Source organism: Phycodurus eques, chromosome 2 (genome assembly GCF_024500275.1).
Source record: "Phycodurus eques isolate BA_2022a chromosome 2, UOR_Pequ_1.1, whole genome shotgun sequence".
In the NCBI taxonomy this organism is placed as follows: Eukaryota; Metazoa; Chordata; class Actinopteri; order Syngnathiformes; family Syngnathidae; genus Phycodurus; species Phycodurus eques.
Window position 1 is genome coordinate 13,095,292 of NC_084526.1, and position 27,615 is coordinate 13,122,906.

Below are 27,615 nucleotides of genomic sequence, written 5' to 3' on the forward strand. Positions count from 1 at the left end.
GTTAAATTAATAGCTTTCACATTTAACTGCATTAAATTGTATACAGTATTGTAGACGTTTTTCAAAAAGAGTCAGTTACATTTTTGCTAAAAACCTGCAGCCACACTTTTCTTTTTATTGAGTATGTATTCTGTATGCCATTTACAAACATTTTTTTAAAAAAAAATCTAGATTGCCACAAATGACCAATGAGGGAACCATCTTGCTGTGTAGGCACATTTACACTGGTAACGTTCAATCAAAAAATGGCCTCTTCATAAACGGTTCTCTATAAAGTCATACAATTGTTAGAAGTGTTAAATAACTGAAAATAAAACCAAATGTTTCCTGTGTTCACCAATCCTAGTCAAGCATCTAACATCCCCTCAAATAGTAAGCAAATAGCATCCCAACAGCATTTAGAACAGGGGTGGTAAACCTGGAGCCCGTGGGCCATACACAGCCCCGCCCCCCATTTGATTCCTAAAACAAATAAATCCTCAGAGAAACTTATAGAAAGACCCAAAATATGAACCTACTCTCCTGTTGCGCTCTAATAAATGAAAACAAACAAGTGATTATGTTGCTTGCTGGTATGTCTCCCCCCCATTTGAGCAGACAAAGGCCAAAGATTTCCATACACCTTTTTCACATTTGAAAATGATAGCAACAGACATGATGCCAAAACCCCGTTGGAAAATATTTTCTTATTAACATACAGTAGTTTAAGGAAGGAAACCCATCAGACTTATACAAAATGTAATACTTCCTCTTTGTTGCTCACAAAAGAAGATTAGAAACCCCACAAAATCTACAGACCTATACTAAATAAAAACAGATGGAAATGATACAATGCTGACACATCAATATTTTTGTTTGCAGCATTAAAAACATTCATGTTCATACTGAAAAATACTAAAGTGACATTCTCTTACACAAGGGTAAGCCGAGAACAAAAAAGTTTTTCAAAAATAAAATAAAAAATAAGTATTTTGCCTACATTTACTGCCGTTCACAGTTGAAAACCATAACACAAATAAATCAGATTTTTTTTTTTCTCAAAAGAGAACAAGAATTCTAAAAAGAAAAACAAGAAACCCAAACAGCTTTTCAAAGACTTGGTTTCTCTGAATGCAACACGTGCGGTTTTATTTTCTCAGCCAGCAGCCAATCATCATAGCTTCCTGCCTGCTGAAGATGCTGCTTACATTGTGTGGCACGTACAGAAATAGCATTGGCATTCACAATGCGCGCAGTAGTGTTGTTTCGTTTGCGAACGTTTCGTTCAAAAGAATGAATCTTTTTAGTGAACGCAATCCGTTAAACACGAGTGAGTCGTTCGTTGAACTTCTTTGTCCGCGATCCGTTACACCAGAATGATTCATTCGTCGAACTTCTTCGTCTGGGATCCGTTACACACGATTGATTCGTTCGTTGAACTTATTCGTCCGTGATCCGCTAGGGAGCGATGTACTAGTACGTATGCAGCGATTCATGCGGAAGTTTACTGCGAACTAGTACAATGAGTGATTCGTTCACGCAAGGAACGACGTACTACTCAGTGAGCATACTCATGAGTGATTTTAACCGCTCGTCCTGACGGGGATAGCTTTCACTGGCAGCCGTTTCTTCAAACGGCTAATGTGGAGTCAGTCAAGCACATGGAAACAAGGACACACATGGGGCATGGGTTGGACGGGGTCTCCATAATCTTAACAGACTACACACAAACTCATGAGAGGACAGAAGGCCGGCGTGAGTTTCATTCGCCAGTGCAAGGCAAACTGAAGCGGCAGCAGCAGGGAGTTTAAGGGGGGAGATTTGTTTGAAAAGATTAATAAGAAATTTTAAATAAAACATATTTACATATCATCCCCTCTGTGTCTGTAATAATAATACATTAAACTCATATAGCGCTTCTCAAGACACCGAAATACGCTTTACACTAATCAGATGACAATAACAGTAAGATGAGTGAGCAGGAAGCCCGGGTGGCGGGTGCTGGTGTCAGCGACACATGGTGGAATGCAGGAAAGTCTCGCCGGCCGGGAGGAGTCTGGCTGGACGAAAGCGGACGCGGAAGGATATGTGTGGTAACTGAACTCGCTGCACGCATGTTCACAAGTCACAACCGAAGCCAGGTGTTCCAGAGCTTCCTTAGAGAGAGAGATAGGTAGGTGATAATTTAACTCAAGTTTTTTTTATTTTTAAATCTCCCAGCCTTTCCTAGTTTGTAATACGTGACAAGAACAACGTATAGTCCTTCCGTAAACGTTGTGTGAACGTGAACCTCAGGGATGTATCATTAACTGAATGAGGAAGCCCTTGAATGACTCTGTGACCGAATCTTTTGAACAAATCTTTTTAGCAAACTGATTCAAATGATTCAGTACACTCAAAGATCTTCCGCGCCCATCACTAGCTGCAAGTAGTTTAGCTGCAATCAGTGACGCCGAGGACCGTAGAGATAGTCCGACTTTAATACTGCCGTCCGAAGGCCATGTTTGTGATGCTCTTTATTAATTACGCTCTGAAAAAGTGACGACGGCCGCCGACTTTACTGTACATCATGAGGGGGAGGAGTTAAAAACACTGTCATGCCTTTGTGGGGTTTGCTGAAGTCTGAAGCTGGGTTTTCAGGGCGCAGCATCCTGTTGCATACGTCTCTCCATGGCTGCCGCCATGGATCGACGCCTCAGCGTTGTTGAGTCTACAACCGAGAAAGAGTCCTCCTCCTCCAGGCGAGGAACGTCGTCATCCCGCCCCTCTGAACTCTTGGTCAGGTATCTCCTGCAAGTCATGCCACCAAGGAATGAATGCGACAATACAGCACAGAGGAAATTCCGCCTCTCGAGTCACACACCAAAAAAAAAAAAATCTGAGTTCCAACTGTCGTCTTGCAATAACCTATACAATGAACCAAGCTTTGCCACAAATAATGAAATCCCTTGAGTAATACATGCCCACCCACCCCCCAAATACACGCCCACCACTTTGGGTGGGCGTGAATTACTACAATTGCCTCTCGAAGATAGCAGCAAATACCTTTTTTTCCCTATTAGATCAGGTTCATGGCCTGACTAAATTAATCCCCTCACTTCAACATACTTTCTTGGCCACAAGATGGCGCAAAATAGCAAATAGTTTTTGCAAATAACAGGAGTTCTCAAAAGAAATTCGCAACTAGCTTACATTGCAAATATGTGGCAAAGTGTAAATTTAGTTAGACTCCAGCTCTGTGAGCATCTAACACAAAATAAAGTACACTATAGTAAATCCGTTCTTTAATCCATCCTAGCGAGAATTTACATTATCAAGTCTTGTAATGTTTGGTAAATTTAGCCAATTTTCCTTTAAAGTATTTATCCATCCATCCATCTTCTGTACCCCTTTTCCTCACTATAGTTTTTTAAATTAACATATCATTAAATTGGTGAGCTGATTTATTGTAAATCATGATAAAAATATGTAAATAGAAAATATTAATAAAATAGAAAAATTACACAACCATACATTTAACAGTTTTTAAAATTTCATCTGATAGTTGGTTGATTAATTGTACATTTAAATTAGAAATACTAACATCCAAAACGAGAATGAATTATTTTATAATTAAAACAAACAATTGAACATTTTTGACATTTTTTTAGGGCATCGAATCGATTGCAACTGGAATGTTCTTTGTCTTAGAAGACGTTTCGCCTCTCATCTGAGCAGGCTTCATCAGTTCATGCAACAGGGCTTAGCTAGGACGCACCAGCCAGTGTTTATGCTCCCATTTAGAGGCATGCCCCACACCACGTATGGAATCATTCGTTTGGAATGCAAAAAAAGGGGAGAGTCGTTAAGCCGCCAGGCCGAGAGGCCTTTGTCAGTCCACCAGTCGTTGGGTGGAAACTCCCTGATTAATATTCATTCAGTTGTGAAGTGGTCATGGAGTTACCAGTCAAGGAGGCCATGCATTTGTTGAAGGCAGAGATATTATGTTTCTTTAGAATGGACAAAAGGATGGCATTGTAAGTAGGAGATGGTAAGTAGGTGATGTCTTAAGCCCCCTCCTCTATCCAGCAATGGTTTTTCCACCTTTGTGTATATGGCCTCTCATGATTTGTGTTTTTTTTTTTTTTTTTTTTTTACTTGGACAACTATCCTATTATGAAATTTTTGCCCACGCCTGGTTTAGAGGCACTACTGTACCTGCGAGCCTGCTGGATCAGATCCTCTTTCCGCTGCTTTAACATCGTCTGCCTCTCCTCAGCCGACTTTGAGAAGCGACCACCTCTGGCTTCTGTGTTGTCAGGCTCGCTGGGGCCCTCGGCGGCTGGAGCGCCACTGGGACCCACCTGCTCGTTGAGTGCAGGACTAACCTGCAACACACCGCGCTCAATGGCCTGGACTATATTCACACTTTTCAAGGTCAACTTCAAGCAATCACAGTATAAATCAGAGGCGGGCAAATAATGGCCCTCAAACAACATCCACTCTTTAATCTGACCCAGTGAGTATTTACATCAGGGGTCACCAACCTTTTTGAAACTGAGAATTACTTCTTTGGTATTGATGAATGCAAAGTGCTACCAGTTTAATACACACTTCTGAAATAACAAATGTGCTTAAATTATCTAAAATTATTTTTTCCCATCAATAATTACTGATATTCATCTATGTGAAGACACTGATCATAATGATTTTTCAAAATAATTATCAACAGTGATTTAACAAGGTAGACAATATCCATATGCAGCACATTATTTTTATATACCTCTGCAAGAGTTTACATTTTAACATGATTACTTCTACAACTTTAAGAAATCAGTGTCCCATCACTGGTCTGCTATTTTTAGAACAATCCCGCGGGATGATCATGTGGTCCTTGGGGGCGACCTTGTGCCCGCGAGTGCCATGTTGGTGACCACTGATTTACATTATCAAGAGTTTTGTAATACTTGTTACATTAATTGTGCGGTTTTCTTTCTTGTATTCTTTATTAATTTTTATATATAATTTATCTTATTCAATACTAAAATAAAAAATTTCATTAAAAATATGTATACATTAAATATTTTGTTTTAATTAATTTCTTATATATTTATGATGAAATAAATGTTTACTACAAAAAATTTGAAAATTAGAATTTTCAAAACTAAAGTTAGACGACATATTTTAATTTTACATATATTATTTTGACAGGGAAAAGTCAAGTCTCCTATTTTCTTATAATCATTTATCTCCTCAAATAATCTGTTAATTGATTTACAGAAAACAGATTAGTAAAATACTTATATACATTTAACTATTTTTTTATTTTATTATATATCATGTTAATTAAAATGAGAATGAATTATTTTTTTATAAAGTAAAACTATTTTACATCTTTTCTTTTCGGCTTGTCCCTTTAGGGGTCGCCACAGCGCGTCATCCTTTTCCATGTAAGCCTATCTCCTGCATCATCCTCTCGAACAACAACTGCCCTCATGTCTTCCCTCACGACATCCATCAACCTTCTCTTTGGTCTTCCTCTAGCTCTCTTGCCTGGCAGCTCCATCCTCATCATCCTTCTACCAATATACTCACTATTTCTCCTCTGGATGTGTCCAATCCATCGAAGTTTGCTCTCTCTAACTGTCTCCAAAACATAGAACCTTGGCTGTCCCTCTGATGAGCTCATTTCTAATTTTATCCAACCTGGTCACTCCAAGAGCGAACCTCAACATCTTAATTTCCGCCACCTCCAGCTCTGCTTCCTGTTCCTCTTCAGTGCCACTGTCTCTAATCCGTACATCATGGCTGGCCTCACCACTGTTTTATAAACTTTGACCTTCATCCTAGCAGAGACTCTTCTGTCACATAACACACCTGACACCTTCATCCACCCTTTCTCCACACCATCCTCCACTTCCTGACCACACTCACCATTATTCTAAAGTCCTCCACCCTTGCCATCTCTTCTCCCTGTAGCCTCACTCTTCCCCCACCACCCCTCTCATTGATGCCCATATATTCTGTTTACTTCAGCTAATCTTCATTCCTCTGCTTTCCAGTGGATGTCTCCATCTTTCCAACAGTTCCTCCACCTGCTCCCTGCTTTCACTGCAGATCACAATGTCATCTGCAAACATCATGGTCCACGGGGATTCCAGTCTAACCTCATCTGTCAGCCTATCCATCACCGCTGCAAACAGGAAGGGGCTCAGGGCTGATCCCTGATGCAGTCCCACCTCCACTTTAAATTCATCTGTCACACCTACAGCACACCTCACCGCTGTTCTGCTGCCCTCGTACATGTCCTGTATTGTTCTAACATACTTCTCTACAACTCCAGACTTTGGCATGCAGTACCACAGTTCCTCTCTGGGTACTCTGTCATAGGCTTTCTCTAGATCTACAAAGACACAATGTAGCTCCTTCTGACCTTCTCTGTACTTTTCCATCAACATCCTCAAGGCAAATAATGCATCTGTGGTACTCTTTCTAGGCATGAAACCATACTGTTGCTCGCTAATACTCCCTTCTGTCCTGAGTCTAGCCTCCACTACTCTTTCCCAGAACTTCATTGTGTGGCTCATCAACTTTATTCCTCTTTAGTTCCCACAGCTCTGCACATCACCCTTGTTCTTAAAAATGGGCAACAGCACACTTTTCCTCCATTCCTCAGGCATCTTCTCACGCGCTAGAATTCTATTGATCAAGCTAGTCAAAAACTCCACAGCCACCTCTCCTAGATGCTTTTACAACTCCACAGGAATGTCATCAGGACCAACTGCCTTTCCATTTTTCATCCTCTTTAATGCCTTTCTAACTTCCCCCTTACCAATCATTGCCACTCCCTGGTCCACCACACTTGCCTCTTCTACTCTCCCTTCTCTCTCATTTTCCTCATTCATCAACTCCTGGAAGTATTCTTTCCATCTATCCAGCACACTGCTGGCACCAGTCAACATATTTCCATCTCTATCCTTAATCACCCGAACCTGCTGCACATCCTTCCCATCTCTATCCCTCTGTCTGGCCAGCCTGTATAGATCATTTTCTCCTTCTTTAGTGTCCAACCTGCCATACATGTCATCATATGCCCCTTGTTTGGCCTTTGCCACCTCTACCTTTGCCCTGTGTCGCATCTCAATGTATTCCTTTCGCCTCTCCTCGGTCCTCTTAGTGTCCCACTTCTTCTTAGCTAACCTTTTTCCTTGTATGATTTCCTGTACTGTGAGGTTCCACCACCAAGTCTCCTTCTCTCCTTTCCTGCCAGAAGATACACCAAGTATTCTCCTGCCTGCCTCTCTGATCACCTTGGCTGCAGTGGTCCAGTCTTCTGGAAGCTCCTCCCGTCCACCGAGAGCCTGTCTCACCTCTTCCCGAAAAGCTGCACAACACTCGTCCTGTCTCAGCTTCCACCCCATGGATCTCTGCTCAGCCTTTGTCTTCCTAATCTTCCTCCCCACCACCATAGTCATCTTACACATCACCATCCTATGCTGTCTAGCCACACTCTCCCCTACCACAACCTTACAGTCGCTAACCTCCTTCAGATTACATCGTCTGCACAAGATGTAATCCACCTGCATGCTTCATCAACATGTTCATTACAATATGCACCAATTACGACTCTCTCTCTGTCTGGGATGCTCAGAACTACTTTGTCTAGCTCCTTCCAGAATTTCTCTTTCACCTCTAGGTCACATCCTACCTGTGGGGCATAGCCACTAATCACATTATACATAACACCCTCAATTTCAAGTTTCAGCCTCATCACTCGAGCTGATACTCTTTTCACCTCCAAGACATTCTTAGCCAACTCTTCTTTTAAAATAACCCCGACTCAATTTCTCTTCCCATCTACACCATGGTAAAATAATTTAAACCCTGCCCCTAAACTTCGAGCCTTACTGCCTTTCCACCTGGTCTCCTGGACACACAATATATCAACCTTTCTCCTAATCATCATGATTTTCCTGTCATAGTCCCAACATTCAAAGTCCCCACATTCAGTTCTAGGCTCTGTGCTTTCCTCTTGTCTTTCTGCCGAAGAACCCGCTTTCCACCTCTTCTTCTTCGACTTCGACCAACAGTAGCTAATTTTCCAACGGCGCCCTGCAGGTTGACGGCACCGGTGGCGGACGTTGTTAACCCGGGCCACGACCAATCCGTTATGGAATTCTTTGGATGAATGCTCATATTTGTTTGGCAAAGTCTTAAGTCGGATGCCATTCCTGACGCAACCCTCTGCATTTATCCGGGTTTGGGACCGGCCTACAGTTTGCACTGGCTTGTGCCCACCATTTACATACTTTGTATTATTTTGACGGAAAAGTCAAGTCTCTTCTATTTTCTTATTTTATAATCTTATCTGTCGGCACGGTGGACGACTGGTTAGAGCGTCAGCCTCACAGTTCTGCGGAACGGGGTTCAATCCCCGGCCCCGCCTGTGTGGAGTTTGCATGTTCTCCCCGTGCCGGCGTGTATTTTCTCCGGGCACTCCGGTTTCTTTCCACATCCCAAAAAACATGCATTAATTGGAGACTCTAAATTGGCCGTAGGTGTGAATGTGAGTGCGAATGGTTGTTTGTTTGTATGTGCCCTGCGATTGGCTGGCAACCAGTTCAGGGTGTACCCCGCCTCCTGCCTGATGATAGCTGGGATAGGCTCCAGCACGCCCGCAACCCTAGTGAGGAGAAGCGGCTCAGAAAATAGATGGATGGAGGGATATAATCTTATCGCAACAAATTATCAATTGATTAACAATTTTGTATTTTAATAAAATTTGTAATTAAAATGAGAAGGACTCATTAGAATGAAATAACATTAACTAAATTATAATTAAATTACCTTTAAGATAATTATTGAAATTAACAATTTTACGTATTTTACATACACATTAGGGCTGCACCATTCTGGCCAAAATAATCAGGATTATTTTCATCAATATTGTAATCATGATTATTCCTCATGTTAGGGAAAAATATTTGTATCAATTAAAATTCGATAAATTGTCCAGTCCTAATACACATTCAACTGATCTACCTCGTACGGCCCATCTGTCCGTTTTAAAATTCAGATGTGGCACTTGAGCACAAAAGTTTGCCCACCCCAGATATGCTCTTGCTTTGAAAAGGAAATGGGCCCCTGATACACTCCTAATTTAAAGGAACACTGTCCACATGTCAAAGCCACATATTGCTGAATGGTGTTTTTCATTTTAAAGCTGCATGCATCATAGTTATCGCAAACTCAAACCAAACCAGGAAAGCAGAAGTTTCCGAGTAGCAACAGAAATAGCATGTGTGCACTAAGTGAGAAGACTTAAAATGTGACAGCTGACAGACCTGTGTGGGTGGAGGGAAAGGCACCTGGATGCGTCCCTCTAGGATGTTGTCGGTGGTTACCTCCACAGAGCGGGTCAGCTGAAGGTCTTGCATAATCAGGTAGGAGGGCACCTGAGGGAACATCTCCTGGATCTGATGGGCCTGGTGACACACAGGTACAATAAGAATCATGGAACCATGGCAAACATAAGAAAGACTGCATAAGGAATAGAAACTGACTACTTGTGAACTGTACGCTACTGTATAGAAACTACACTAGTTATAGGTGCATCTCTACAGCATAAATTAGAATATGGTAGAAAGTAGGGCTGGGCGACATGGCAGTCTCGCTCCAGTCTTCACACAGATCAACAGATCTCTGTAACTGTGCAAGGTACCATCCTGTTTCTAATGCTCCACCATCATCCCAGTTCCCAAGAAACTTGCAATATCGGTTCTGAATGACTACAGGCCTGTCGCCCTGACATCTTTGGTCATGAAGTCCATTGAACCCCTCATGCTGGACCATCTCAAGAGCGTCACAGGGCCCCTGTGTCCTTTTCAAATCTGCAGTAGAAGGTATTCAAGTCATTGGCTAGTGTGCTATGGTTCTCAGCTTGGTGCGCGTCGAACGCCGCGGAGATCATCTCTGATGATTGGTCCGTTTTAGTCACATGCTGTGATGACGTAGTCAGCGTGCCCCTTCGTTCTACATACCATCTACGTCGCCGCCTTCTCGATCTATTTTGCAGCATAATTAAACGTATCATCTCCTCATCTAAAAACAGCTACCGGAAATGGCCAAAAAATGCAGAGGAAACTCCACCCTATGGTTTCCTGTCCAATACCAGACATAGTGACACCCCTGACTTGGAGGAGAACTGCAGCACACAGCGCACGTGTGTTGCGCTCGAGTATAAAGGCAAACTACGTGAGTGACAGCCGCAGTGACAGTCGCCGTCCACACGAGTATAAAGAAGCCTTTATTCGTGCACTCACTGTAGTAGTCACACCACGGCAAATAATTATTATTCTGATTCTTCTCCCCCTCTACAAAAACGACTGCACCACAACGCACCCGGCTGTCAAACTCCTGAATTTTGCAGACGACACCACAGTCATCAGTCTCATCAAAGACAGTGACGAGTCTGCATATCGACAGGAAGTGGAGCGGCTGGAGGTGTTGTGCGGCCGACACAACCTGAAGCTGAACACACTTAACACTGTAGAGATGATCGTGGACTTCAGGAGCCATCCTTCGCCACAGCTGCCCCTCACGTTTTCCAACTGCCATGCGACAACCGTCAAGACCTTCAAGTTCCTGGGAATCATAGTCTTTCAGGGCCTGAAGTGGGAGACCAACATCAACTCCGTCCTCAAAAAGACCCAGCAGAGGATGCACAGTACTTCCTGCGGCTTCTGAGGAAGCACGGCCTGCCACAGGAGCTGTTGAGGGAGTTCTACACAGCAGTCATATATTTTTATATATTATATATATTTATATTTATTTACAATAACTTTGTACTGTAGTAGGAGTTTTAGGCCACAAAAAAACAGAAAACAATGTTCTAACTGTACAGTAATATATCAGTAATATACAGTAATCGCTGGCGCTTATAACTTAAATGTTTGGTCGCACCTCAAAAAAAAAAAAAAAAAAAACAACAACTCTTAAGTCGGGTTAAGGTAGTGACCTGCGCGAGTATAAAGACCGTTTTAAAAATGTACTGCAGTTCTCCTCCAAGTCGGGGTGTCGCTATGACTGGTATTGGCTAGGACACCACAAGGTGGAGTTCATTTTTTTGCCATTTCCTGTAGCCGTTTTTACTTTCCTTTCTGTAACAAGGAACAAAGCAACAACAATAGCGACCGTGGAACAGTGTCTGCTAGAACAAATGGACCTTAGATGACCAGATGATACTTTTAATTATGCTGCAAAATCGATCAAGAAGGCGGCGGCGTAGATGGTATGTATAAAGAGGCCTTTACTCATAAGTTGAGGTACCACTTGTATCCCGGGTGGGATACAACTATAAGTACATCTCCCACAAGGAGAACTGCATCATTTACCAAAATAATTAATAAGAAACTTACCATAGCCGTAAGCTGAGAGTTGTTCGCCTGAGCAATCCCTAAGATATTGGTGGTGTGCATTACTTCTACTGAGAAACTGGGTAACCAGCTGGCAATACGTGACCCTGTGAGAGAATGCCCGGTTAATGTCACGAGCTAACACAGTGAGGAAACTGCAAGTTTGGGTCTGCAGGCCGACCATCGAAGTGGAAGAAATGATTGTGTTGATTGATGTGCGGTCTCGGATCTGCAGCAGCTCCCGCAGGAACAGCATCTTCCTCCATGCGGACGCCAGGCTGCTGGCCTCCAGCCTGCTCGCCTTCCCCATTGATGTTGAGGGATGTGCGACAAGTAGGGCACGAGGTGTCCTGCTCCAGCCAAGAGCGCAAGCAAGAGCTGTAACACAAAGAAAAAAAAGAAAAAAAAACGCACGCACACGCACACACACACACACACACACACACACACCTCAGCTGGGCCTTTTCTTCATAAGAAAACTGAATTTTAGGTCACAGAAAACGTACTTTTGGAGGAAAATCAGGCCTAGATGCGGGAAAGGTTTTCTGACTTTTTAAACAGGAAAAAAAGTGTTTTGGGGCTCTTTTCCTTTGTATGACATCACAGCTTTTATTGACTCCTTACATCGCGGTAACAGTGGTTACAAAGGGCACGCAATCAATTAGTTTGCGCCCCTCCCAGTATGAAAAACAAACAAGTATAACAGTAAGGAATTATTCTTTTTTTGTTACCGTTTTTCATTTGATTATTTTATACTCAGGCTAGAAGCATTTTACATACAAATATCTACTGCAATTATGACTTTACTACTGTGCTATTAAACCAAGGACCGCCCTGTATGGTCGTATCCAGACGATTGATAGATATGGGCTATTCATAGACAACATGAACTGTTCATAGACATGACCTATTCATATACATCGATGGATTAGTCATCGACACATAATATGAAGTAATTCAAAATTAAGGGATAGGGTTAGGTTTAAACTAGACTTGGACATCAATTGACTCTAACCTAAAATTGGGATTGATAACTGTACACAGAAAGCTATACACTATTTATAGTATCATTAAGATAAAAAACAAAAGATGAAAAATGTTGATGTTTTCGAACCTGTGTCTATGAATTATTTTTTTTATTCTTTTGGGTCTATAAATAGTCAATGTCTGTGAATAGTTTGGCAACTGTATAGTCGAGAGTGAATTACCAATTCAGACACTTTTTTAAAAATCGGAAAAAAAGGAAAAACACGCCATAATGTGCATTAAAACATTTAAATTGTATTAATGATGCATCAATCAGTGGAGGGTCTCGTGTCAGTCAGCTGATCTAGAGACAGCACTACTACATTCCTGATGACACTTTAGCAACTGTAGGAAAATTTAAAAGCCCCTCTCACTTGTGGAACAGATGACCACAGGGAAGCTTTCGTGCTGTCACCATGGTATCCCAGCAAATGGCACAATCGTCATCATTCGCTGCCAGCTCCTCTGCAGTGGCAACTGCAAATCTGTATCAAAAATGATAAGCATGTTAACTATGAAACTCAAAATACTTGAAGTAAATCAAGAAATCATAGCAAAAATAAAAAAAGCCAATATAAAAGCCAAAAGTATACTTATAATAATACTGATTTATTATTACCTGGCCTCCATGTTGTTGATGACACGAAGGTAATTCTTGTGTCTACGGATGCGGCGCTGCACCTCGTGGAAGAGATATCGCAGCTGCATAAAGATGACCAAGCTTGCCATGGACAGCCAGATGTTACCAAAAAGCTGATGAGACCAATATTAAAAGGCAAGGTCAAACATTGCAGGAGAATGAGCTCGAAGGTGTGCCAATTCATTTCCATGATTTTTCTTACCAGCATATGGATGTGATGCATGAGGTCTAGAAAGAGCATTGCCAACTCCATGATGAAGTCTGCGTAGTAGACGTAGGTTCCTTTACTCTCCCATGTTCCTGGGTGGTTCAGGTCCCACAGGTGGATGGAGTACCTGTACAGGAATAAAGACAGGAACATAATGATAAGTTGTGTGAGTCAAGGTCAATACAAGGCTATTTCAACTAAATCCAGGCATGGTGTCCAGTCTTAATTTGTAATGTCTAAATTCACAGATAAAGAACAACAAACAGTGGCACCTTGACTTACTGAAGTTTAATTCGATGCACAACCATGCTCGTTACTCTATTTACTCGTACAGTATACCAAATAAATTTTCCCATTGAAATAATGTACAAGGCTATTAATCCATTCCAGACCCAAAACAACCCACCCAAGAATGTTGTGGTTATAATAAAGATATAAAAAAAGCACTGTGTTGTGAATAACAACAACAACAAGAATAATAATAATGTAAAGAAATAAACTTTTTTATAAAGTAATTATATTGGACAAGCCAAAGCATGTGTGTGTGTGTGTGTGTGTGTGTGTGTGTGTGCCTTTAAGAGTGGGGGCTAGTGAGTGACATGAGGAACTTAACTGTTTAGTCTGCTGTGCGCTTCTGTGGCCTACAGTAGGTCTTTGCAAGTGATCCCTTTTGTATTTGTGTGTTTGACTGCTCTGCCCCTCCCCCCCCCCCCCCCAATTCACTCGAGCTGTGGTGTATCCAAAGTTCGCATCCAACTCAAATTTTAGCTCGCAAAACAAAGCAAAGAAAGCAACGGCTCAAAAACCCGTAAAACGTTTCCGTCGGGGCAGTTGTAAGTCAAGGTACCACTTAACATTTAAAAAGTTAAACCAGAACATATAACCAAAAAAATAATGCTATGTTCCAAGGCCGATAACAGTCACTCTCATCACGTTTTAATTCGAGACGACAGCGTCTCTCTCTTAATGCTTATGACTTTAGAGGTTATCTACTTGTGAAAATGTAACTTTCCTTTGCAGAACAACAAGGCTCTTATTAAAATCGGAGGGAAACAATTTGTCTCGCTTTGATTAACCTCTGACAACTCCAGTTTAAATCTGCAGAGGCATTCCCATCCAAGGATGCATTGGTGCGCGCACGTGCACGCATGCCTTAAGGAGGCTTAAAGGGACTTACCTCATAATGACGTGCCCTGTGCGAACGGTCACCATCAGACACTGCGGGCAAAAGTAGAGATAAAAGTTTCCTTTATAATGATTCAAACAACATATTCACACACATATACATGCATACATACTGCAGCTGAAGTAAGTATTTAACTCGACTTTACACCGATTTTATCGCCCTTATCGGTATCGGCCAATAATTAGCATTTTATGCTGATCAGCTGATCGACTTTAATTGCATAATTCGCAGATCCGATCAATTACCTCCGCAGATGACATTTACTCCACGTCGCCATCGTGAAAAGTATATTTGAATCCAAAAGCTAGTTTATTTTTAGCTTTGTCGCGTGTCTTTTGGCGTACTCCTGTAAATATCTGACGGCCAATAAAGGTATTAAAAAAAAAAAAACATGTCGGCGGTGTGGAACAGACAAAACGTAATGCCCAATCAGATTAAACGAGAAATTTGCTCGTTCAAGATTGCACTACGTCAGACGACTGCAATAAAATCTTTTATTCCGATACCACCGCATGCTGTTTTTTACAATCAATCCATCCATCCATCCATCCATTTTCTGAGCCGCTTCTCCTCACTAGGGTCGCGGGCGTGCTGGAGCCTATCCCAGCTATCATCGGGCAGGAGGCGGGGTACACCCTGAACTGGTTGCCAGCCAATCGCAGGGCACATACAAACAAACAACCATTCGCACTCACATTCACACCTACGGCCAATTTAGAGTTGTCAATTAATCTACCAAGAATGTTTTTGGGATGTCGGAGGAAACCGGAATGCCCGGAGAAAACCCACGCAGGCACGGGGAGAAAATGCAAACTCCACACAGGCGGGGCCGGGGATTGAACCCCGGACCTCAGAACTATGAGGCAGACGCTCTAACCAGTCGTCCACCGTGCCACGTTTTTTACAGTCATTGGGCTTTATCTTGTCAACTCAAATGCGGCCGGATACACACGTTACAAAATGGGGAAAAAACGGTCACCGGTGCTCAGTACAGGAGAGGACGTTTGTTTAAGGCTTGCTTGAGGTATGTTCACGTACTTTCAGGCAACAAAAACGTTATGTAGCCTAGCAAGCTACTGCTAGCACAACCGGTTGGACGTAAACATGCTGCCGTTCTGTCAAATCATGCTCTAAAGTTTTGGTGAAGTAATTTACCGTATTTCCACGACCATAAGGCGCACTTAAAAGTCTTACATTTTCTGGAAATGGACGGGACGCCTTATAATGCGGCGTACCTTATGTGTGCACCGAGTTCCAAAATCTGTGGAAATGCTATTGTGTGACTTTGAGGAGCACTCCGCTTGACTGACTGGGAGCATTTCCTGCCGACACGTTGCATATATGAAGGAAAGCCGGACGTGACTGAGGACAGCATGCGGACGTTAAAGGGGGAAGGGTGCGCGTGAAAGAGGACGCTAAAGGCATTCCCCCAGTAGGTATATAGCGCCGGTATGTGCATTGCGCAAAACAACATCGGTTTGGCTAAGGATCCCCGAAAATGGCACCTACGAAGAGACACGCTTACGAAGCACAGTTTAAACTGCAAGCTATCAGTTACGCGGAGGAACTTGGGAATCGCGCAGCCGTGAGAAAATTCAAGATCAACAAATTCATGGTTCGCAAGTGGAGGAAGCAGCAAAACGCCGGCATCATTGCTGAACAGCCCCCCGGCAACGAGACTGACTCAGACAATGACGAGAGGGAACCCTGTTTGATGGAGAACTTGCCCAGCTGTTCATTTCAGATACAGAAGATGAGGACTGATGGATTTTGTGGATGAGGATTGATCAGACGTGAGTACATACTTCAATAAAATACAACCGAACTCACTGTTTGCATTGTTAAATACTTCAATAAAGTACAACCGAACTCAGTTTTGCTCCCGCTGCCTTTTTAAAAACATACGCTTGCATGCATGCTACTGTATGTTTTAAGCTAGCGTATGTGTTGCCATGCCTGCACCCAATAATACGGTGTGCCTTATGAATGTGTTAAATACAGAAATAGACCCCGTAACTGAGACTGGTGCGCCTCATGGTCGCAAAAATACGGTAATTAAAAATAAAGTAATTTAATTACAGTTTGTTAGCACCCATTATTTATGTCATGTTGTAATGTTGGTTTGACCTGACTGCTTAGAATACATGATCTGACAAGAGCAGTGATTTTCAACCTTATGGAGCCAAAGAACATATTTTATGATTGAAAAATCTCAGGGCACACCAACAAACAAATGTCACAAAAAGTGGATACATTAATTACTGTATTTACTTCCTGCCTTCTAATAGAAGACCATTCATTTGTTCTGTCTGTCAATATGCCTCACTGGCATAAATAGAGGAACAAAGATAGATTATTTATTGTAAATATAATTTGTTGAGCAATTAAGTACACAAGTATATACAGTAAATGAACAGGTCATTTAAATAGACACATTCCTCCATCATGTGATCGGCTCGGTGATCGGTTTTCTAAACTTGCTGATCGGCCCCAAAAATCCTGATCGTGTAAAGCCTATATTTAACATGCCACTATTTATCTCACTACATATATTTCTAAAGGTGCTATTGACATGAAAATTGCACCAAATTTTGGGAACAACCCAAGTAACCCATACATCCAAAGACAGTCGAACAAATAAACTCTGAAATTAAGTTGTGTGTAAGAATGTGAAATGACAGGGGAAAAGTATTGAACACGCCAACTGGTAGTTATTTAATACTTTGTACAAAAGCCTTTGTTTGCAATGACAGCTTTAAGACGCCTCATGTATGGAGAAACTAGTCGCATGCATTGCTCTGGTGTGATTTTGGCCCATTCCTCCACACAAGCAGTCTTCAAATCTTGAAGGTTCTGTGGGCTTCTTCTATGGACCTTGAGTTTCAGTTCTTTCCATAGATTTTCAATTGGATTCAAGTCAACGATTGTCTGGGCTATTCTACCAGGTTTATTTTTTTCCCTTTGAAACCAATTGGGCGGCACAGTGAAAGACCGGTTAGAGCGTCCGCCTCACAGTTCTGAGGACCGGGGTTCAATTCCCGGCCTCACCTGTGTGGAGTTTGCATGTTCTCCCCCTGCCTGCGTGGGTTTTCTCCGGGCACTCCGGTTTCCTCCCACATCCCAAAAACATGCATGGTAGGTTAATTGAAGACTCTAAAATTGCCCGTAGGTGTGAATGTGAGTGTGAATGGTTGTTTGTTTTGTATGTGCCCTGCGATTGCCTGGCAACCAGTTCAGGGTGTACCCCGCCTCCTGCCCGATGATAGCTGGGATAGGCTCCAGCACGCCCGCGACCCTAGTGAGGAGAAGCGGCTCAGAAAATGGATGGATGGATGAAACCAATTGAGAGTTTCCTTGGCAGTATGTTTTGGATCATTATCCTGCTGAAATGTCCACCATTGTTTCATTTTCATTATTCTCGAAGATGGCAGCAGATTTCTGCCAAGAATGTCTCGGTACATTTGCCCATTCATCCTTCCTTCAATAGGTTTACCAGTACCATTTGCTGAAAAGCAGCCCCACATCATCATATTCCCATCTTCAAACTTCACTATTGGTATGGTGTTTTTAGGGCCATTTCTCCTCCAAACGTGGTGTGCATTATGGCATCCAAAGAGTTTTTGCTCTCATCAGACCAGACTATATTCTCCCAGTATTTAACTGGCTTGTCCAAATGTCATTCAGCAAACTTTAAATGCGCTTTGACATGATTTTATTTCCAGCAATGGGGTCTTGCGTGGTGAGCATGCATGCAGGCCATGGCAGCAGAGTGCTTTACTCACTATTTTCCTTGTGACAACAGTACCTGCTAATTCCAAATTTTTTTTAAGCTTCCACAGGTGGTCCTTTGCTCTTGGACAACTCTTCTGATTATTCTTTACACTTCTCTGTCACAAATCATGCGAGGAGCACTTGAACAAGGCAAATCTATGGTGGTATGATTGGCTTTCCACTTACATATTATGGCCCCAACCATTCTCACTGGAACATTCAGAAGCTTAGATATGCACCTGTAACCAATGCCATCGTTATATTAGTTCGAGATGGTCTTGAGAACAGGTCTTTGCTCTTACCCATCATGAGATGTGTCTTGATTCACACCTTGGAAATGAGACCTTTTTGTACGCCATCAATTAGGAGTGAACCATCTGATATTCCTTTGCACTGACAGGGGGTTGGATTGTGTCTTTATACTTGGTCCAGCTCCCCCACTAATTTCTAGATCCTTAAGTTTAAAAGACATCAATTGGAGGCTAACTCGCTAGCTTGCTAGAACGCGTCGTTATGTGCACATGCACAGTGACACCTGTGTCAGAAAAGGTCAGATTGATCAGACCGACTGTCAATCAAGTGATAAATTTTATAGTGAGGAGGATAGGCGGACATCTACGTTATAATGGCATGCGATCTACCCACACTACCTTTGCCATCGACCGGTAGATCGCGATTGACTTATTGGGCACCCCTGACGTACACAATAAAATATGTTGTCAGCCAATAACTGAACCCCTTGTTTATTGAGACAGAAACCGTCTGCCTTTTAAAGATGTCTGCGCTCCCAAAAAAAACTCAGAAATTGTCAATGAAGCTCATGGATAGCACAGTACATACCGCTTTGAACTACTTATTTAATTGCCTGAGCCTGCTGAAACATTCATCTCCAGATTGTACCATTGGGAGAGGTCCACTAATGAAAACCTCAGCATTCAAACAACCAGGGCCCCTGTGTTTTTAATAACACACTTCACAGTTGGGTGCTCATTAGTGAACTAAATGATCACCATTATTTTTAGAGATATCAGACACCATATCATTGGTAAAACAGACTACTTTGGTGTTCTTCTCGCTGCAAAAGCGTTTCACATCCTTGACAGCTCCATCACCAACTATTAACTATAGTTAATAGTTTTGTAGGCCATCAATTACAAGGTACTTTTATAGTCAAATCTTCAATATGCCGAACACATAGAGGATTGAAATTACGGTACTACAAAAGATACAAATACAAGTAAAAATCATAACATCAATATAAAAAGCTAAATAAAACAATGGTATATACCATATAAAAAAAATTAATTGAACGCACAAAATATCAAAGATCAGGTGTCATGTGCAACAGTCAATGTGAGAGAACCAAGGCAAACAAGATATAAATTAGATGACAAAAACCCAATGCTGCTAAAGTGGCTAGTGTGAACCTCAGTTAGTCTGATATTCATTTGCACTGACAAGGGGCTGGATTGCTGTTTTATTATTGATAGATTTGAGGTGTTGTCTTGGCTTGCCATGCCTTTTTGCACCGCCCTTTCTTCATGTGTTCAATACTTTTTCCCTGTGTCATTTCACATTATTACACACAACTTAATTTCCAATCCTATTTGTTCTACTTTCTTTGTATGTATGGATTACTTGGGTTGTTCCCAACATCTGGTGAAAATTTCATATCAATAGTACCTTCAGAAATATATTTAGTGAGAAATATATCTAGTGAGAAAAATGATGACGTTAAATACTTATTTACTGTGTGTTTGTGTGTGTGTGTGTGTGTGTGTGTATGTATATATATATACACACTTATTTATTTACCTCTGCGGCCATGAAAGAGAGGGTGTGCATTCCATGGGACGCCCCCAGCAGACCACAGACTACCGCCAGACCACAGCAGTCCAGCAGGAGAGAGACCAGCAGACACATGACTCGCACATGGCTGTTCATGGGAGTGGAGGGCGAGAAGGACAGCTGCAACAACAAATAATGACAGGGAGAGTTTCGAAGTGGACTGCGTCATGCCACTGGAATATCAATTTCTATTACCCTGCCAATTTAAGTACTAATCTTTATTCACAGATTAACTAAAAAAAAACTGCACGAAAGTAGATGAAATCACAATTATTTTTATCACTATCATTATCAATACCATGAAAACTTTGAGGCAACAAGGTTGTTAAGTGGTTAGCAACTTCTGCCTCCGAGTTCTGAGGTTCAGGGTTTGAATCCCGGCTCCAGCCTTCCTGTGTGTAGTTTACATGTTTCTCCTTGCTTGCAGGAACACTGTATAACAGAAGCCTGTATGCTGGCTTACATACTGTACAATTTGTTATTCAATGCTGTACAATTTTTCATGCCATTTTTACAGGGTGTCTGAGAAGTTGAGAAATGCTATTTTATTCCGTAAATCAAAGCGGAAAATCATGATTACGATTCCGCCGCATGTGCTGGTCTTTTGTATACTTATACCCTGTGCTTTTGCTGTCAATTTAAAGCTGGTCTGTGTCTTGGGTCTGTGAAGTGTTCAAACCTCAGCTCAATTAAACTGAAATGCACCTGAGTTCACATGCAAGCAGACCAAGACCGCTTGGAGTTTAGGACTTGAATTCTCATGCAAGGACTTGAATACACATGCAAGTGGTCCGAGACTGGTTGAAGAAGTGTCTTTGTTTGATGCACACCAGGTTTACGGATGACAGCATCACACTTGATGTACTATCTGAGCAATTGCCCTAGAGTTTGTTTTAACCAGAGCTGTTTGTCTGAATTTCCATATTCTCAAAACGTTCAAGAACATTACTGTAGGACAGAACTTTATTTCAGGATACTATGTAATTGGATGAAAGTAATTCTGCATACTGTTCAATTGCACAACATAATCATTACTCTATAATCGTAGTCATTAATTATGGCTTCAATCTTTGTTATTTTGTTTTATTGCATCAACCTTGTAATGGCAGACGCAGTTGCAGCCTAAATCAAATGTACTGTAACTTCTCTTGTATGTGCTTTTTTCCCCCCCAAAAAAATGTCAAGTCAATAATACGCATTACACATGGGTTTAGGGGAAAATGGAAAGAAAAAACTTTCACAAATTTAATGTTGCCATCTAAGGGTTATGAAAAAGCTGTACACTTTCATTCCAATATTCCATCGCCACCTAGATGTTATGAGAAAGTTGTAAACTTTCATTCTAATATGCCACCGCCACCTAGAGGTTATAAAAAGGTGTAGTCTACACTTTCATTCTAATGACAGGGGTACGTATGACTGCATATACAGTGGGTACGGAAAGTATTCAGACCCCCTTAAATTTTGCACTCTTTGTTATACTGCAGCCATTTGCTAAAATAATTTAAGTTAATTTTTTTCATCATTAATGTACACACAGCACCCCATATTGACAGAAAAAAACGTAATTGTTTAAATGTTTGCAGATTTATTAAAAAAGAAAAACTGAAATATCACACAGCCATAAGTATTTAGACCCTTTTCTCAGTATTTAGTAGAAACACACTTTTCAGCTAATACAGCCATTGAGTCCTTTTTGGGAATGACGTAACAAGTTTTTCACACCTGGATTTGGGGATCCTCTTGCCATTCCTCCTTGCAGATCCTATCCAGTTCTGTCAGGTTGGATGGTGACCGTTGGTGGACAGCAATTTTCAGGTCCCTCCAGAGATGCTCAATTGGGTTTAAATCAGGGCTCTCTCTGGCTGGGCCATTCAAGAACAGTCACGGAGTTATTCTGAAGTCACGCCTTCGTTATTTTAGCTGTGTGCTTATGGTCATTGTCTTGTTGGAAGGTGAATCTTCGACCCAGTCTGAGTTCCTGAGCACTCTGGAGAAGGTTTTCGTCCAGGATATCCCTGTACTTGGCTGCATTAACCCCACAGCATGATGCTGCCACCACCATGCTTCACTGTTGGGACTGTATTGGGCAGGTGATGAGCAGTGCCTGGTTTTCTCCACACATACCGCTTAGAATTAAGGCCAAAAAGTTCTATCTTGGTCTCATCAGACCAGAGAATCTTATTTCTCACTATCTTGGAGTCCTATAGGTGTTTTTTAGCAAACTCCATGCAGGCTATCACGTGTCTTGCACTGAAGAGAGGCTTCCGTCCAGCCACTCTGCCATAACCCCACGACGAGTGGAGGGCTGTAGTGATGGTTGACTTTCGAGAACTTACTCACATCTCCCGACTGCATCTCTGGAGCTCAGCCACAATGATCTTTGGGTTCTTCTTTACCTCTCTCACCAAGGGTCTTCTCCCCCAATTGCTCAGTTTGGCCGGATGGCCAGCTCTAGGAAGGGTTCTGGTCGCCCCAAACGTCTTCCATTTAAGGATTATGGAGGCCACTGTGGAACCTTAAGTGCTGCAGAAATATTTTTGTAACCTTGGCCAGATCTGTGCCTTGCCACAATTCTGTGTCTGAGCTTTTCAGGCAGTTCATTTGACCTCATGACTCTCATTTGCTCTGACATGCACTGTGAGCTGTAAGGTCTTATATAGACAGCTGTCTGTGGCTTTCCTAATCAATTCCTAATATCAAGTCCTGTATAATCAAACATCGCTGGACTCCAATGAAGGTGTAGAACCATCTAAAGGATGATCAGAAGAAATGGACAGCACCCGAGTTAAATATACGAGTGTGACAGCAAAGGGTCTGAATACTTATGGCTGTTTGATATTTCAGTTTTTCTTTTTTAATAAATCTGCAAAAAAAAATCAACAATTCTGTTTTTTTTCTGTCAATATGGGGTGCTGGGTGTACGTGAATGAGTAAAAAAATTACTTCAATGATTTTAGCAAATGACTGCAATATAACAGAGTGAAAAATGTAAGGGGGGGCTGAATACTTTTCGTAGAGTTGTGCTCATAAGTTTACATACCCTGGCAGAATTTGTGAAGTATTTATTTATTTTTTATTATTTTTTTTAAGTTCGACTGAACAATTACCATAATTAATTTATTTATTGTTATATTTTGTTTAAAGATAATGCTTTTCTGAAATACTTGACAGTTTAATTTGAATCCCATTAAAATAAAATTTCATGTGTTTCGCCTGCAGTTCTGAAAACAAAGTATCATATAATGTCCGTGGAGCAGTGCTCTCAACTTGAGGTGTAGAATACAGAGGAGCCACCAAAGACACTTTAGCGCTCATAAAATTTGGAGTTTCAGAAATTTGGGGGAAAGAAATGCCTTAAAAATTACAAAGTGTGGGTGATGCAATATTACGTATATGAAACAAGAAGTCAGCCCACCTCAATATACCTAATTTCAGCAGGCATCAATGGATATTTAAATGTTTGTGTTTTATTTCTGTAAAGCACTTTGTGCTGCATTTTTATGTATGAAAGGTGCTGTATAAATAAAATTTATATTTTCTGTCTGTGTTTGGCCCGCGACCCTAGTGAGGAGAAGCGGCTCAGAAAATGGATGGATGGATGTCTGTGTTTGGTCAACTGGCTACCTGCCACATCCTTGTCACGTGATGAAAAGGTATATTGCCATTTATGAGTGTCTTATTTTTTAACATTTTACATTGTATTAGTGGTTGAGTTCATTGTGTTGGTGTGACAGTTGATGTTAAAACAATGACCTGTGAAGTGCATCACCAAAGCAACATGTAAACTAAGGTGGGTGTTTAGATCGTGCTTTGTTTCTGACGTATTCATAGACTTGACAATTTCTACTTGTGCTTGCTTGTATGATAGTTAATGTTAAACTGTTGTATTAAACATTGTCTCTACAGTTACAAAGTTTTATGATGGGGACTGTTTGGCCTCTGGAACAAATTACAAATGTGATTGACTTCAATAGGATTTTTTTCAACTTTGGAGTTTTCACTGTATTTTTCAATGTACTTATCACAGATTTGTTCATATTCATACTGTTTATTTATGAGGGGGTTGCTGGTATTTGCACAAACGCTGAACTTTGGTCTCCTTCTCAGTACAAGTTGATTTTGTATTTCAGTTTCTGGAGTACAACTCAATCTGTAATTTAAAAAAATAAAAGTCAGTGGTCAATAAAAACTTACATATTCAAATCGGTCCTTGCAGAGCTGCACCATGAGGTGAAGAAAGACCAGTGCAGAGAACCACAGACACCACATGACCACCTCCTCCACTGTCTGTACATTCAGCACGCCAAAGATAAATATAAACTTGTAGAAGATGAAGTTCCAGAACTTGTCTTTTAGGTGCTGGGGGAGTTCAAATGAGGTGAAAATTAGAAAATAACACTCATGTTTTCCCATACTCTTGGGTATTCAAGCCCCAAACTCACCTGTTTTTCACTGACTCTGAGAGGGCCAAACACCACATACTGGATAATTTTTGCGATTAACATTAAAGAGCAGCAGAATGTGTTGACTAGCACCTATGGGCAAAGGAAGAAGAGCAGAAATATTAATTCATTCGTTCATTTATTTCCCATACCACTTATCCTCACTAGGGTCGCAGGCATGCTGGAGCCTATCCCAGCTAACTCTGGGCGAGAGGCGGGGTACACCCTGAAGTGGTCGCCAGCCGATCGTAGGGCACATATTAGCAAACAATCATTCACACTCACATTCACACCTATGGGCAATTTAGACGTTTCACCTATCATGCATGTTTTGGGATGTGGGAGGAAACCAGCGTGCCCGGAGACAATCCATGAGAGCGCTCTCCAACTTAAGTACAGTCGGAGACATGGCTGAAGTCTCACATGCCTGCGAACCTTCCAGACACACACACACACACACGTCATCAGGAGTTATTTTGCCTATGTGGCTGACAGGCACGGATGAGTCTGTTTGCAAGGTGTGTTAGAAAGCTATTGAGAGGGAGCATAGCTGACCGGCATCCTGAATTATAGCAGGAACTCAGAGAAACAAATTAGCACGTAAAAAACATTTAAAAGATTTCCTTTCAAGTCAAATGAATTTTTTTTTTACTAAATTATTTAGTGATGACAAGGTAAGTACCAAAAGAGTACTGCATACTACATCTCCAAATCAAATACATATAATGTATGTAAAAGAGGGTGATGCGGTGGACGTCGAGTTAGCACATCTGCCTCGCAGTTCTGAGGAGTCGGGTTCAAATCCGGCCTCACCTGTGTGAGGTTTGTATGTTCTAACCGTGCCTGCGTGAGTTTTCTCCGAATACTCGAGTTTCCTCCCACATCCCAAAAACATGCATGGTAGGTTAATTGAAGACTTTAAATTGCCTGTTAGGTGTGAATGGTTGTTTGTTTGTATGTGCCCTGCGATTGGCTCACGAACAGTTCAGGGTGTACCCCGCCTCTCGCCCGCAGCTAGCTGGGGTAGGCTCCAGCATATCTGCGACCCTGGTGAGGATAAGCAATGTAGGAAATGGATGGATAGTATGTAAAAGATGTAATGTTTTTACTTCATATAATTTTACTGTTTAAGAATGTTCCATGTTTTGTGTTTAAAAATTTTCAAAATGTATTTATTTTATCTAGTGTAACCTAATATCTTGTTTTCAATCAATACAAATCCAAAGATTTTGAAGTTGTTTTGTCAGCTATTATTGCACTGCTTTTACTGATGTTTAGGCTTTTGCCAAGGTATCATTTTAGTACTAGTACCAAGGTACTTTATGCAGATATACTGTCAGTCAGAATTTTGGTACCAAGACAACACGAAGGGTAACTATGAAGTGACCCCTGATGAAAACAATTTGACACCCCTGGATCATACCATCGTTGTACAAAAAAAGCTCACCCATACAAAGAGGCTGTCAGTGACCAGATACCACAAGACAGTGGTTGCCAGTTCTGTGTTACTAATATCATTATTCAAGTCTTCTAGTTCCACATCCCTGTGCGTTGGGGTTTCATCTGCTTCCAAAGACCCAAAGCCAGGATCGGTCACAGTGGTGTAGGCGCTGAAGATGCTGCCAGCCAGCAGAACCACGGTCAACGCTGTGTAGGTCTGCAGACTGGGCCAGGGGAACCTCTCCAGAAATAGCAGAGGCATTTCTGCTCCGAGCGTTCTCGCCACTCGTTAAAACTGTGGTTTGTCCCCGTTCGAGACCTTGAAAGAGTAGAAGTTCATTAGCTAAGCGTAGTAACACTCGGGAGTTATGTGACATGCACTGAAGTCAGTTACTACATTGACGACAGGCATATCCTGGTAAACAAGTATGTATTGTTATAGGAATGTAGAGAATGATGCCAGCCAGGTGAGACGTTTACCTATTAGCACGGCGACTTAGCCTGACATGTTTATCTATGACTTAAAGCCGACAGATTCCCTCCGCTACGAAGCACGTTTAGCTCAAGTATTTACATTTTCATTTAAAACAACTGAGTTTCCAAGCTAAACGATGTTGAATTGACGCCTCAAACATGAGCTCTTCATACGGCTAACACTAGCTCCCAAGTTTGCTAACATTAGCTACTTGGCTAATCATTCTTTGCTTCCAGTTGACGCATCGACCACACATTAAACTTTACTTACACTTCCCCGGAATCTCATAGACACTATTCGACCTCCGCGTTGTGTCGAACGCTGTGGTTTTTAGGACTGCTCCATTAAAACCATCGTAATTGTCAACATCGTCATGTTTATTTCGCCGCAGCCAAGCTGGGGGTGGAGGTCCTGTCTCGTGCGCGTTGTCACGACGTCATCATTAAGAGTTCGACGTCCCCTCTGTTTTTCGTCTTCAAAACAGCTCTAAATGTAATATCTCCAGTATATTTTCGTGTCTATGTAAAATTAATACTACTTAAGAAGTATTATAATTCGCATCTGAGTCGTTTGACGTGTTTTGGTTAATTTACCTCCATACTTTTAGTTCCATGTCCTTGTTTGTCCAGGGTACCAAAAGCGTTTCTTTTTATTTATTAATTGGGGGCAAAGCAAGCACCCGTAAACTGAATCCCAGGACCCCAAAATTTTGAAAGATTAAAAAAAAAGTGTTTTAAACTGTAGGCCATGTTCTTTTTAAACAACCGAGAAAATTGTAAAACCATACAGTACTTGGTTTAAACAATACAATTACAGCACCCACCATTGCCTAAAAAAAATATTTGCAACACCCAATCTCTCCCGTATCTACACTGGGCTCTTTGAGTACTCTACCTGCACAAAACAAAACGCTGCTTTCTGGTTATATGGTGTATGTACCGCGCTTATGTGGCACATTTCTTAACTTAAACCACTCAATACCAACACAACATTATCATTACCAGTTCTCATTTTTGCTGCATTTAATTAATGGTCACTGTGTTCGTAGGTAGGAGTTAGCTGATGTTTTTTTTTTTAACTATTCGGGTAGTCAGACAGTACCACCGTCCTCTGTTTGAATTGGAATGAGAGATGTTAGTTGATGTGTCATGTACATGTGATAATATTAAAGCCAAGATGCTACTGGAATGCTTAACGACATCGA

The 27,615-nt window shown here is 41.5% G+C and overlaps 1 protein-coding gene across 2 annotated transcripts; it reads right to left on the bottom strand.

Annotated features, from left to right (window-relative positions):
• Positions 1-95: 95 nt before the first annotated feature.
• LOC133397188 (E3 ubiquitin-protein ligase AMFR-like) lies at positions 96-26,840 on the bottom strand. Of its 2 annotated transcripts, XM_061667806.1 has the most exons (15): positions 26,682-26,840; positions 25,944-26,255; positions 24,497-24,589; positions 24,249-24,413; positions 20,019-20,171; positions 14,424-14,464; positions 13,241-13,373; positions 13,018-13,151; positions 12,773-12,883; positions 11,554-11,750; positions 11,376-11,479; positions 9,303-9,443; positions 4,177-4,346; positions 2,581-2,769; positions 96-2,135 (listed from the first exon to the last, which is right to left on the bottom strand). In XM_061667806.1, exons 2-14 carry the CDS (start codon positions 26,196-26,198, stop codon positions 2,616-2,618), a joined length of 1,851 nt encoding a protein of 616 aa, XP_061523790.1. In that variant the 5' UTR covers positions 26,199-26,255; positions 26,682-26,840; the 3' UTR covers positions 96-2,135; positions 2,581-2,615. The 2 variants fall into 2 exon arrangements, with proteins under 2 accessions (XP_061523790.1, XP_061523781.1); XM_061667797.1 differs by having other exon boundaries at positions 96-2,769.
• Positions 26,841-27,615: the final 775 nt, after the last annotated feature.

Coding starts and splice junctions, on each gene's coding strand:
- LOC133397188 (XM_061667806.1), bottom strand. CDS start 26,198: ATGCCTCTGCTATTTCTGGAGAGGTTCCCCTGGCCCAGTCTGCAGACC. Junction 14,465..20,018: donor TCTCTTTCATGGCCGCAGAG/GTAAATAAATAA, acceptor TTTTGCCCGCAG/TGTCTGATGGTGACCGTTCG. Junction 9,444..11,375: donor ACTCTCAGCTTACGGCTATG/GTAAGTTTCTTA, acceptor GTGTGTCACCAG/GCCCATCAGATCCAGGAGAT.